This window comes from Chlamydotis macqueenii, chromosome 19, assembly GCF_036417535.1.
Source record: "Chlamydotis macqueenii isolate bChlMac1 chromosome 19, bChlMac1.mat, whole genome shotgun sequence".
In the NCBI taxonomy this organism is placed as follows: Eukaryota; Metazoa; Chordata; class Aves; order Otidiformes; family Otididae; genus Chlamydotis; species Chlamydotis macqueenii.
Window position 1 is genome coordinate 1,666,685 of NC_141574.1, and position 14,100 is coordinate 1,680,784.

The following is a 14,100-nucleotide window of genomic DNA, read 5'->3' on the forward strand; positions in this document are numbered from 1 at the left end:
ACACATAATACGGCATTTATGTTATGAGGCCAGTCATTCTGGAAAAAGGAATGACGTCAGCCACTGCACTAACCAGCTGGTTTGCTAAGTCGTTTCATGAAATAACGGGAAATTGTAGGTAGGCATTACATGGAATGCCTAATCCCCGAGTATTTAGGACTATTAAATCAAAAGGACCAGAAAACTATTTGCTACATTGCATTCATTTACGAAACCACACAGTCTTTCAGATGCTTCTTCCTGAAACCACACCAGCAAAAACTCACTTCCCTGAGCTGATCTTTACTTTTACAATTGAGCCTATTTTCTGAAGTGACTGAAAGTTTGAGTCATTTAGCTCCCACAACAGGATTCTAAACGTAATGCCACTCATTTTGCAATTTCTGTGCTGTATTTTGTACAACAACCAAGCAGAACCATCAAGCAAAGAAGGAAAGTGCTTCAGATTTTACCGAGACATAGAATGCCTCCAACTGCCTCTCGTTCCATCAAATGCCTGATTTTACAACATGACCACAATGCATACAGGCTTTATTTTCCTAGTTTTGCCCCTCTTCTCCCAGTGTTACTAGATACCATTTTTCCATGTCTGCATCCTACTCAGCTTTTCACCTAGTTTTCCTTTTCTCTACTCATTCTTATGCCACTTTTGCAATGTAAAACATCCAATTGTCCTTCGAATTTACAATCTGATCCATTTTCCTCTTAATTTAACAGGAGCAGCAACAGGCACTTACACAGTTCTCGCTGAGGTGCAACTTCTCTGTAGACAATGTGATGACACAGACGAGAAAATAGCGCAAGTAAAACAAGAATAACATCCTCTAGGTCTGAGTCTGAAAACACGTGAAACAATCTCACACATCGCTCTTCATAACAACCACCACTCATACCTCTTCCCACCAGCACATCATGTTTTTATCCTCTCCTTCCCAGCAGCAGCGTTCCCAGAGCCCCATCCCATGGGGCGGCTGGAGAGGTAACACAGGTGAGCGCTGAAGACCATTACTCACCATCATCCTAAGGCTTTTCAGGTGGGCTTTCTGTGCTGCCCCTTGTGCTGGCTTGGCTTTGCCATGCTAGGACTGCGTTAGCACTTCAAACACAGAACAGGTATTTCTCTTTAAGGCAATTAAACCGCAACTGTGAACTAAACGTTGCAACAAGCACCCTCTCCAGTCTGGCTGCGTTAAACAGAGCTCATCAGCTCCAGCTTTGAGGCAGTGCCCATCGCAAGATCGACCTCTGCTCCTCGTGAGGGACAGAAAAATTCCCCCGGCAATGGGAGAAAAACAGTATTATTAACCAGACAGGAAATTAGGGAGTGGAGGGGTTATGGCCAGGACTGTGTATTTAGGCTTCCATCCCTGTTTGAAACCTATAAAAGGCGTCAGAAGTCTCCCTGTCAAGGCTTTTAGGCTCCGTATCTTAAGACCACGTGATCAGTGTGTGGCAAGGCTAGGAGCTGAGACCTCGCAGATTCGATCTATCTATAGATACGCTGCACAAGATGCAAAGCACACCTGCTAACGTGGCCTCCCCAAAGCCACCGTGGATGTAATCCTTATTTGATAGCCTTGGGGAAGGAGAGAGCAAAATTAGTGTCAGTTCACAAAGGGCTCCAGCGCGGCTGGGGCTCCACTGGCACTGGCCACCGCCCCAGCCCTGCCCGCCACACTGGGGACCGGGAGCCCTGCCGCTGCCGGGAGGGTTGCTTTCACGGCTCCAGCGCTGAACAACGTGACGTCACGGGTGCACGTGCCGTGCTGCTGGTACGCTGTTGTGCAAATTGGGAGTTTGGTACATTTTCAGCATCGTTTTTCTCACTGATAATGTTGAACTTCATTTCCTGCCACTGCTTCACCTGGGCAGATTCCTGTAATTCTATTGATTTAGGCCCCAACCCAGAACAATGTTTAAAAATGTCATTACATTAAACTTTTGATTAATTTAATTTCAGTAAAATTAATTTCAGTCTTTTGCAGCCTTAAAGCTGTATGCCTACATAAAGGTTGGCTGGGTTGCAATCTAACGGATGCACAACTTCTCAGGGTGAGAATACATCTCCAGGTATCAGTGTTTTAAAATCTGAATGTTCCATCGCTAAGTCTCAGGGTTCTCCATTTATCGAAATTCACAAAATCCCTGTAGAACTGCAGCCCTATCAATACATTAAGTCCCAGAAAACATTTGTTAAGAGCAAAAGCATTTTAGCTGTTCATTTCACATCTTACCAAGTCTGAAAGATCATCAGATTTATGTGAATGCTGTAACAGCTTGAAACACTTTCTATTTCCTTCCTGGATTTCTGTATATGAAAACTATTTGCACCTATTGCAAATTTGTTCATAGAAGGATCTTCTGCCAGCAACCACATTTTTTTTTTCTGATAGAGAGAGACAGGCATATCTTGCAGCTAAATGGATTTGCAGTTATCACAATGATTTTATATTTTCAAGTTCTGCCACGCGAACCCCAAAGTACACGCTCACAGCACTGCGGTGTGTAGCGGGACGTGGCGAGGGATGCGAAGTGCAGGACGAGGCGTGCCACGTGGGGAGGCACGCACGGTCGCTGGGACCTCGGGGGGAGAGCTGGATGGGCCCATGTCCCAGGCGTCCCCTGTGCCGGTGCCTGCCTTGCCCACTCCCCTCGCCCCTTGGAAATGCGGTAAAATGCGTCCCTTGATGCTGGCGCCAACTAAAGATTGAACCTTTCCAGCATCACTGCGCTATGTTTTGCAAGGTGGTGGACAAGCGAGATCAGTCTACGGCTCCCATCTTTGGGTGCACTTCTAATCCAGGCCTGCCGCACAACCGGAGGACTCTGAGATAAGCTGGCGCGTGAGCAGAGACCTGAAACCAACAGCCAGGTCCTCGTTCCCCTAAACGGTGCCCAGAGGGGAAGGCCGGGGGTAATTTTAGCAGCGCTACCATGGCCTTGGCAGGTTCGGGTCCCGCTCGCAGGGCGCGGCTGCACGGAGAGATCGACGCGCAGCACCGCTGAGCCCGGCCGCAGCACCAGAACTGTGCAGCACACAGACAGGAAGCGGGATCAGTCCCCGCGTGGCGGCCAGATTCCCTCTTTCCTCCGGGATCCAGGGACCCCCGCGTGCCGCGTTCCCGCGCCAGGCGGGCGCGGGGCGGGTGAGTGACCGCGCTGCCCCGCAGAGGCGGCGAACCCGGCCCCGCCACCGCACCCGACACTGGCCCCAGGAGACAAATCTCCGCAGGTTTATTTCAGACACGCCAGGACTCTGGGGTGCTTCAAACCCGCACGCAGTCACCAGCGCGCAGCCTGCTCCCCGTAAGCGCGGGCGCTGTGGTTACAAAGGGGTGGGCCTCCCTGTGAGCCAGGCGCAGAAAGGGGTCCGCACGCGCAGCGGTTCAGCCCCCGCCCCCCGCGCCTCTGCCCACCTGTGCCCGGCACCGCAACCGGCCGCTGGCGGGGGGCGGCGGGGCGCCCCGCTCCCGAGTCCCGCACCCGCTGGGGAGGGCCGGGCTCTCCAGAGCCGCGCGGGGGGCGGGGGGGGGAGTGCCCCCCCCGAGCGAGGCGCGCGGCAGCCGCCGTGCCGCGCGGGCATCGCCTCCTCGCGCCGCCGCCGAGGTGCAGGTGCAGCTGCCGGCGTCCGCGCGCGCGCGGGGAGAGCGCGGGAGGCCTGCGCGCGCGGGGGGCTGCGGAAGGCTGCGGGGCTCCGCGCGCGGCGGGGCGGGAGGCGCGGCTCTGCCGCCCGAGCGTTACGAAACGGCAGCGGCCCAGGGCTCGGGCAGCGCGGCGCCGCGGCCGCTTCCATCCCGCCCGCTGCCGCAGGAGGCCATGGGGCGCTTCCCTCCCGCCTGCCCGGCCCGGTGAGCCGCGGGGACCCGCCGAGGGACCGCGCCGGGCGAGGGGCTCCGCACGCCGTGGCGGTCACCGGCTGCGCGCGGGGGGCTCCGGCGGTGGAAGCGGAGGCGGCGGGAGGAGCGGCGGGGAGGGGCAGGGGCGGTAGCAGCAGTCCCCCGCTCCCCCGCGCCGCGAACAGCTCTCCAGAGCGTTTCACTGGGCTGTCCGGACTTCGCCTGGCTGCAAGAGGAGCTCCCCGGCCACACAAGAAAGGTGAGGGTTTTTTTCCTTTTTTTTTCTTACACAGTTGCGTGATCAGCGTCTGCAAGCTGTTTGTCAGCTGGCCTCGACACGAGTGATAACCAGACAACTTTCTGCAGAGGCTGGGGTATTAACATTCACTGCAGCCTGAGTGGCTGTTTGATGTATTAAATTTATCCACAGCACCTAAGCACAGGAGGCTCAGCCGCGTTATTTGTAAAGACTGCGGCTTGCTCTCGAGATGCCCTTCTCCGAGCATCCACCGAACACTCGACTTGGAAAGTAGGCATGGATGGTGCGAGCGTGTTTGTGCCACAGCGCGGGGAGGCAGGCGAGGCTGCTCGGCTTCTCCAAACAGCTGCTGAATTGTGCTAAATAAACAGACTCTACCAGTTCTAATAGGTGGATGTTGCAGGAATTTGGATGTGAAAGACACTTTTAAAATATCCATGAGCTAGTTACCGATCTGCATTATATTTTAATTCCAGTAGATTTCCTTGCATACAGGGAAAGATCTCATCTCTAGCTACTGAGGGATGAGGCGAAAATCAATATATGGTACATTTTTTACAACAATCTCTTGCAAAACTTCAGCCTACAGCCACAGAACCATATTGTGGGGATTTTTTTGAAATTGCAGATAAAGCATCCTTTGCTGGGTGCTTGATTTCTTGATATCAGAGGGATGTACATTATGCATGAATGGTTTATTATTGATCCAAATACTTTCTAGGTTCAATAATACTGTTTGCTGATAGGTCTCAGATGAGCAGCGAATGGTGACAACAGATTGCACGTTATGTTTTCAGTACACAGCCCTCTCTGTACAGAATGCGTGCACCCATACGTATAGATGTGTGTCTATGCATAGGAAGTGTAGGTATGCATATGTCTGCATCTTTTCCATACTGCCATGGAGTCAGTCCTCCTGACTGTTACTTTAGCATAGAGCTAGGAAAAAAGTATTGGATTAATAGAAAAAATACCGTCTCGCCATGGTATGCTTTCTGCCACAGGCTGTCACTGGAACACTTTCCCAGGCAGCACTCACTCTCGCAAGAAGCCTCCCCGGACCACCTGCTCCTGCAGGTTCTGCTGCATCCCTCACCATAGGCTACCACGGTCACCACCAAAATTGTTGCCAAGATTTACACCTAGCTGTGCTAGATAATTGGTCTCAAAGAAGTGGAACATCTAGTGAAAGAGCTGCTGTGACCAAATTTGCACAAGTTAGCTCCGACTCTCCAGCCTGATGAGGCTGCAGCTCTGTTCTGTGACATCGCCTTTCACTTCCACAGCTGAGTTATCCGTCAACTGTGGAACACCCCCCATATTGCATAGAGTGGATGTCAGGGATATTTTTAACTTGTGTAGTTTCAATTTGATTTGATTGCTTTACAGACTAGAGAGTTCTTGTGCATCTTTCTGCTATCTCTGCATAAAGATTTTTTTCTGCTTTATTTATCACAGTTCATCATTATTTAACAGTTTTAACACGGTAGCAGCATCAAAGATAACTTTGCAATCCAATTACATCGTGTAGCAAGCACACTTTCAACACAGAGCGGGAAGGGAGAACAGGTGAGGGAGGAAATGGTAAACTTGCTAGAAAGCCCTCGCAAGCTGCAACATTTGCCACTACAGCATGTGGAGAAATTGTGGTGCTTCCACCCCATTTCTAGTTTGTTGGCAGACCTTATGTTGTGCTTAAAGTAATATTCCAAGCAGCTTTGTGTCAGGAAAGAGTCGCTCGTGAGCCAGGCATGTGCGTGGAGTCAGCACAGATACATCCTCTAGCAAGTAAAACTTTGTAAGTTGAAAGAAGTGCTAATTGCCTCTGAAAGCCCAGATAGTGAGGCCAGATCTTTTGGTAGGGAAGCTGGCATGAGACATCAGAGCTTCAGTGGTCAGGATGGACTGAAGGTCCCTTCACTTAAATCTCACTGGGCACCTGATTACCTTACTGAAAATCCCCAGACGGTAAGCTTCATTTTGATGGGAAAAGGGTGGAAGAGTTAGTTTCTAGAAATACTTAAAGGCCAAATTATTCTCTAAATCAAACAACTGGAAGGGACTTGGGAAGAGACGGGATTGAAACCCGTTCATTGTATTTAAATACAAACCTCCAGCAAGTTCTGCAGCAGCAGAACTGAGTGATGTGGTGCATTTCACATGAAGGGTGATGCAGGACGTGCACGAGCAGAGCACAGGCACTAACTCAGCCTCACACGCCTCTGCCTTGAAACAAAGAAGAAAAGCAACTTGAGCTCTCCACTTGCCTTGCAGGAAGGGCAGGGATGAGAAAACTGGAGAGCAACAGAACTGGAGTAAGCGGCTGCAGCAGCTGCGCGGCACGTTGCTTGAGCCGCGGCAGGGTTGTCTTCTGGCCCTGTCCGTGCTGCTTGGACAGTGGCTGTGGCTGCTCCAGGGCCTGCGATAAAAGCCTCGTGTGCAGGGTTACTGGAAGAGCGTAGGGGGAATGCCTGCCCAGGGCCAGGGCTGAAGGGTGTTTCTGCCTCTCCATCTGAAGCCAAATGCTCTTGGAAGGCCAGGGTACTGGATTCTCGTTGGGTCTCATTTGAGCGTTGCATCGTAATGCCAGAAAGGTCAACTATCAGGTTATCTTCCACAGACCTCATCTCATAGAAAAGTACATGTTTAAGTTTGTGAAGGAAATAAATATTATAGTAACTCTTCACTGAAAATTTCCTCTCTTTTTGGGGAAAGAATACCCTAGGAAAGGTAATGGAATTACAAAATCACCTCTTTTTCTTTCCTTTGCATGAATTCCTAAGTTGCATTGTTAAGCTTGTGAGATGATTCCACATGACACTATCTTAAGGAGCTGGAAAAGTTAACAATGGACCTGAGCCAAAATCCATCAGCATCAACCTGTATCTCGATCTGAGTGGGTTTTGGCTTAAGACAGTGAAGTACCAGCATGTCTCTGCTAGGCTTGACTTTTAGCATGTGCTGCTTTCCACACAAATGTCATCCATGGTTTCATTTTTCTCTCTTTCCCCATGATATGGAAACTGGGATAATGTGGAATTTCTCTCTCAATTCCACTTGTGGTATGAGGGGAGAGCTCAGACAGTGCACCTTTGTGGTCTTTTCAACCCCTTTCTCAAAACTTGAGAGATGGCTCTGGCCAAGTGAAAGGACAGCTGTGAGAAGCGCTTGCTTGTCAGCTGCCTCGGGACCAACGCTCAGGATTACTCAGCTATTGGAATAAAGGGAACTGCAAATATTTGACAGGATCCCAGCATTGAATCTGCGGCTTCTCAAGAGTTTTTCTTGCTATGCGCATTCACACAGTATGATGCTGGTCTTCACTTTCCAAACGGTCTCTAGAAAATGGCAGTGTGTATCCAAAAGAAAGGCTGCCAGCCAGAATCCTTCAGCTAGGTCATAACTGGCTGCATTTGTCCTCAAAGAAAGCTGACAAAAGAAAGGAGAAATGTGGAAGTGGGATGGATTTTTCTAAAAATAGTGTTCATGAGTCCAATTGCCTTCAGTTTACAATAGAAAACATAGTCTTGCTTCTGTGCCAAGAACTCTGAATTTGCAAAGTCCTGCTGGTCTTTAGACAACATCAGCTATTGATGAGCTGCGGCCATCAATGCGGTGCTGACCTAAGATTCTGCATTGAGCAACCTATTAAGGGACAGCCCTCAACTGAGCAACTCTTCACCTGCAAGTCTGGTGCTGATCTTCAGTGTCTTCAGCCTTTACCAGCTTTCAGAGCATCACTGAGAATATTCAGACTTCCCTTAAAAATTCTGTAACCACTCCTTTACCTAGAAGAGTAGCATTGCCAAGAACTTTACAATTTTTCTTCTATTTCTCTTCACAAATATATTAATGCAGCTGCCTAGTGTGACATGTTCTGTCATACTTCCCGAGATCATTTTGGAAGCAAGGTACTGACCAGCTTTTCCTTATAGGAACTTTTAAATGGCAGTTCTAAATCTGATATTATATATGTAATGAAAGAAAAATAAGGATTAAAAGAAAACCAGCACTTTAAATGGGAAATGCCTTGGGTCTGGTGCTTAGTCCTGTCAGTGCACTCAGGCACAACGTGCTGGGTTCACAGTCTGTGCTCCGGCATTTCTCAACGCTGTGCATAACCTCACAGCATTGCAAAGACAACAGGGAGGGGAACATTTCAGAGTGGTCTGAAATAAGTAACGCACATGGACAACTCCCTTCTCTGCCTTCTTCCCAAAAGAGCTCCCTACAGTCACATCAGTGGTGCAGGTATTCCCCTACCCATTAACCACACTGTTTTTATAAAATACTGGTAGAGCTCTACAGAGGTGCGTTACCAGGCATTAGCAGCCGTTCTCATGTCTTCAGTGAGTTCACCCGGGGGGCTCGCATCCCCTGGAGAACAGCCGGCTGCCTGCTGACCAACGCGTTCAGAGGAGCTGGGCGCCACGCGGCTGCCAGAGCTCATTTCGGAGGGCACCACAAAGGCCCCCCAAGGACTGCTGCCTCTGCCACCCCGCTGTTCTGGGCAATGGCAGGACCCCGCAGGAGCAGGCTGTGAGCAATGTGGCCTGCAGGAAAGGAAAGCAGCTTTTCTGTGGGTGCTGCTAGGACCGTGCCTTGTCCAAGCACTGCCGATATGCGCAAAACCTTTGGGAGAGCATCTCCTGCAGCTGGCACCCAGCTCTGGAGCCTGACGGCACCTGAATAAACAAACACCCCACCTGCAGCAGCACTCGGGACGGTTCCCCAGCGCAGGGACAGGGGTCTGAAACCCTGGCTGCCAGCCAGCAAATCCACTGGTGGTCAAGGCACGCCAGATTTCGAGGGATCTTTCTTTTAAGACGTTGACTTTTCAGAGACAGTGAGAAGAACGACAGCATTGCCTGTTTTAGGAAACAGATCGGAACAGATTCATATTTTGAGATTCTGAGATTTCAGGTAAGATGGGTTTTTCAGCTCTGCATTCAGTCCTGCTGGTATATACAGAGGTCTTACAGGAAAAAAAAAAACAAACTCAAACTAGTTTTTCTAATGACATTTCAAGAGAAAAAAATTCAGACACAAACAGCTAAAAATGCTGTCCAAATAATTTAATGCTTATCTGACTTCTGAATAGTTAAAAATGCACCTCGTAAAGTGAATAAATTCATATTTTATAAAATAAGATCACTCAATGCTTTTCTGAACCCCATCAGATTGTTGCCCTCAGTACCCAATTACCCGATTTATAAAAACCCCTCTTTGGTGGCGGGGAGGACCCTCTCCCCGCTGAAGGCACAGTACCCAGCAGAGCTGCTGTACTGCCGCTGCTACCATCTCCAGAGCTGATCCGTGCCAGTGCAAATTATTTTTTGTTGTTGTTGCAGCGTTAACCCTTTCATTATTCTCTTCACCTAGAGGTCTTCTCTGCCGTTTAACAGTTCTTATTGCCCACCTTAAAATCCTTTCAATTATCATTTTACAGTTTTAGTGACTAACTCAACTCCCAGTTAATACGGTCCTGAAACCCCCTTGGCTGTGAGAGCCGATAAACAGGAACAGAAGACACTACTTTTCTTTTCACTTCGCTCGTTTCAACTGAAACATACAGAAAAGACAAATGGTACATTTTCTATTACCAGATACTAGTTCATATCCTCCTTACTCTTTCCTTTTTAATACCATCATCAAAAGTGATGCACTTCAATTCTTTTAGGCATACTTTGATGATACTGCAATATGCAGTTTATGGAAAAATCAAATGACATTTTTTAATATCAGCAGCACTCTGCTATTTCCCACTAAAAAGCAACATTTAATTTTTGAGTTGCACATTTGCAGCAGTTGCTGTGGGCGGAGAGTCTGCTTATTTATTTGGTTGGGTTTTACTACAATGTACTGTCATGGCAACTGTACCGAGGGCGAGCGCATCTGGAGGTAATTTATATATGTCATATTGACTGCAGTAAAATTGCCTTGGACCATATAAACTTTCTCAGCCACTGGGCAAGGGCAAAGTTAGCCTTTTGAGATCCAGCAGCAGCTTCTTCTTAGTAAATAAACAAACAAACAAAGTAGGCAGAGCAACAGGAGCAATGCCAAATGTTCTGTGTGTTTGGATGCAGAGCTTGCTGCATGCTAAAATTAGGTCTGGTATCGCCAGTTCTGCTGAGGCTTCTCATCCTGCTAAGGTGGGAGGCAGCGACTGCGGCCCGCATGGGTGCTGTTTGGGTGGGTGGGGACCGGACCTGTGTCCCCCGGCACCATCGCCGCATGCTGCCCAGACAAGTGGCAGATCCTCTGGTTGTGGGGGTGATGCTCCACTTCACATCACTGCAAACATGGAGAAACTCACTGAAATCTGCTGAAAGGCTCCAGCACACAGCAGCACGAGAAGGGACTACCTTGGGCCAGTGATGCAGTTTCAGGCATAACGTGCCCAACCTCCGCCACATGGCTTCGGTGGTCCTTCTCCAGCCGAGCAGCCCCTCTCGGCATCGCTGGTTAGCAGCTGCTGCAGCACTGCCTTCCAGTGCAAATGACTTGGACGCGCTTGAGGACTTTGGCTCCAAGCGTTTCCTGATATTGTAACTCGATCACTTTGTGAGTAAACCAAAAGAGCTATGAAACCCTGAATTACAGCTGGGCAATGGTGATTGCAAGTCTGATAAATTTACCTAGTCTCATCGTGCTGGTAGGGGGGAAAAAAAAACATCTGAAGCCTTTTGAATACCTATGTGATTGCAGCCATTATTATCTCACTGACGAGGCTTTGCAGCAGCATTTTATTGAGAGCCATCCCTTTGCATTACAGACGCCAACTCAAACGGTGCGCTGCCTGCCCCGCCACCAGCTGCGCGGCTGCCTCTTTCGTTGGCCAAGCCTTCCCTCAAAAAACTGCATGCTGTGAGGAGCACGGTCATTTCCCCACAGCATCTCAGACGGCTGATACACACGCATCCTTCCTCTGCGTTAAACAGCCTCTTTTGGGAACAGCTCACGTTTCCACTAGCCCCATGGTAGGAACAAGTAGTGAATCAAGTCGTACCAATGCTGATAGACAGTATTTCTTCAGCTAAATTAGCGCAGTAACAATCTGCAGTATCCAATTATGGCTAATTTCCTGTTCATCTGTCTAGGTACTTCTGACCCTTTTACTGTAATTCCTCAGCACTCACAACGTTGATCAGAGATTTTTCGATAATTTACCTTTAAGGGTCAGCTCTTCAGCTGGTGTAAATCAATGCATTTTCTTTGGCTTTGGAGCTGATCAGACGGGAGTTGTGGTAACTTTTACAGTGGAGAGAGCGATCGTAATTCCCTGCAGCGTGGTACAGCCCCGTGGGCCATGCAGCTGCTGGCGCTGGCGAGTTCACGGGCTGCTAATAGATCCACAGGTACTGGTGGGAAGAGAGGGAGCTCTTGGAGAAAGCGTAAAGAGGAACACATAGAATGATTTTGGATATTACTCAGCTTTATACTATTGAGACGGGCATAAATGAACTTTAACAAAAAAATTTTTAACAAGCACCTAAATTAGGTCCTCAAGACCACCCAACTTGTAAGATTAGGAGATGGGGACTCCTGCCTTGTGTCAACTCCGTTCAGCAATCAAGGCTGAAAAGGCCACACAAAAGGAATTCAGACTCAATTGACAAAAGATTCAGCTCAGCTTTAATATATTTTTGGCCTAGAAGTTTTTGAGCTTTGTTTTTGATTGCTGCTTAAGATAGAAGTTGCACAACTACACGAAAAAGGGAATGGGCGAGTACGTAATTGGTAACATCTATTTAGGAAACAGGCATAAGTGAACATCCACAAGACTTTAAATCAGATACTAAAACGAGAAATACAGTGAATGGATGTTTCTTTGCCAGGACTGTGGATTTCAAGAGTGTGCCCCAATTGCAAGTTAAGCAAAAGCCATAATATTTTCTTTTCTGGAAAACACTGTGTCTTTTCTCAACACTTGCCTGGCTCCACAGAGAAGTGATTGACTGGGAAAACAGGAGCGGATGGGGAGATGCCAGCTTTTATTCGCTATGGGAGGTTAAAGGTTCCCAAGAGCACAAAGCAGCTTTTCTTGCCCAGACAATCCCACCATGGTATACATCAGCACAACTAAAGCTGCAAAGCTCAGAAGCAGTCAAGAGATATCTGGTGAAACTTGAAATGAATTTTTTTCAAACATTCACTAGTTTTTATCCATGCATCCGCACATCGATATTTGGCAATAGAAATCTACTAAAAAATAGCAGGATCTCTGGTTTCTTTTAAAGCAACACGCACAACTCTGTGTAAGTACAGAATCCTCGAATATCCTTCCAGTGTAAAGCCTGACTTTATTGTGCTGCAGAGAGATTCATAATTATTATCTTATCTATTGTGAGTTGATGCAATTTCTTTTTTTTCCCTCACACACCCACACTGCTGTTTCCTTCTGATCTGCATTTGTAGCTTAGCTACTGTTTAGCTGAAAGGAAGGAATTTGATAATACCTTCCTAAAAAGATGCCTGTACTGCGGCTGCCTGATCCAGCCAGCAATAGAGAATGGAGATGTCAGCTATTGACAAGAAAAAATAAAGAACTTTTTTCCCAAACATCCCAAGAGAAATAACCTCATCATAAAGGTATTTCTTGTGCATTCCAAGTTAAAAGAAAGAAAAAAGTAAAGCTGAAGATCTGAAACTAGCTTCTGCTTAATCAATCATTCTCATTGGATTACAGTTTTTAAAGTGCATAATTATAAACAACAGATGGAGAAACGCTCAGTTGATTAAAAAAAAAAGGGGATGGGTGGGGGAAAGTCACGCTGATGATGGGTATTTTCTGCTTGGCTGTGAACAGACCTTTCCCCCTTGGTATTCCAGGTTTCAGCATCAGCTGTTAGGCGGCTCAGCAGAGCACGACGATGGCATCGCCCTGGACGCGTGTGGAGCCCCTCAGCCAGCCGGGCGTCTGAAGCCGGCGGCAGTGCTGCTTCAGGCTGCTCTCTCTGCCACGGCCGACCAGGGAGAAGGCTTTTCGTTGGAAGAAGGCACCGAAGTGATGGGCTGAACTTATGGGAGGAACCAGTGCCTGGCCAGGCGGAGATTGAGAGGCCCGTTGGGAGGCGTGAAGGGCCCTGTCTCACTAAGGGCATGGCCAAAGCTTTCTTCAGGCTACAGAAGTTTCTCCGTCGGACCCAATTTCTACTCTTCTTCCTCACAGCAGTTTACCTGATGGCTGGCAGCCTCCTGCTGCTGCAGCGGACCCACTTGGTTATCCAGCAAGGTTCACGCGGGACCGCTGCTAATCAGGCCCTGCCGGTACCAAACGGGATGGTCGGGGTTGGGATCGTAGACCCCAGGATGCTGCAAAACCCCCGCCCCACTCCCAGACTGCTGGTGGGCATGGACGCACTGCAGGAGCCCGCCCTGGACCAGCAGCACAGCCCACGGTGGCTCGTGTCCCACAACTCGGAGCTCAGGCAGTTGAGAAGAAGGTGGTTTCGCAGGTTCATCAGCGATCAGGAGCCCATGCAAACAGCAGGATTTAAAGCGATGAAGAACACTGCTGAACACAAAGGTAAGGGATGTACCCTCTGCCCTGTTTTCCGGCACACACATAAACTGCATCTCCTCCTAGGACCATCCCAGGCAGAGACTGCTGAGCACCACAAAGTCTCCCTGCAGAAACCTCTTCCTCCTGGCTCATCACCACTTTCAAACTGGTTCTTAAGTGTATGCACAGGCCAAAGGCCGATCCTGACGTTCCTGGTCATGCTGAGCCGTAACTCCCTCCAAAAATATATTTTTATTGATTGAATGGAAGCCCAGACAGTGAAATATGCTTCTCTAATTTAAATTATTTTCTCTTCAAGCAGGCAGAGATGAACACTGTTTAATTGATTTTCTTTCTCAGAACACGGAATACTTTAAAAATGGGTTTTATTACATTAACTATCCAAAACCACACAATGCCTTAGGTCTAGTTGTGTCGCCTTGCTGCTAAAGCTTTCTAGCATATACTAAATTCTGCTATTGCAAACACGTTCACTG

General features: G+C 48.5%; 1 protein-coding gene across 1 annotated transcript in view; it reads left to right on the forward strand.

Moving 5' to 3' along the window:
• The first annotated feature begins 3,304 nt into the window (after window positions 1–3,304).
• WSCD1 (WSC domain sialate O sulfotransferase 1) overlaps window positions 3,305–14,100 on the forward strand; it is a 28,051-nt gene continuing 17,255 nt past the window's right edge. The window contains exons 1-2 of the mRNA XM_086763101.1: window positions 3,305–4,095; window positions 12,931–13,627. Of these exons, the coding sequence (XP_086619227.1) occupies window positions 13,201–13,627 (427 nt within the window). The 5' untranslated portion in view covers window positions 3,305–4,095; window positions 12,931–13,200. The remainder of the gene's footprint in view (window positions 4,096–12,930; window positions 13,628–14,100) is intronic.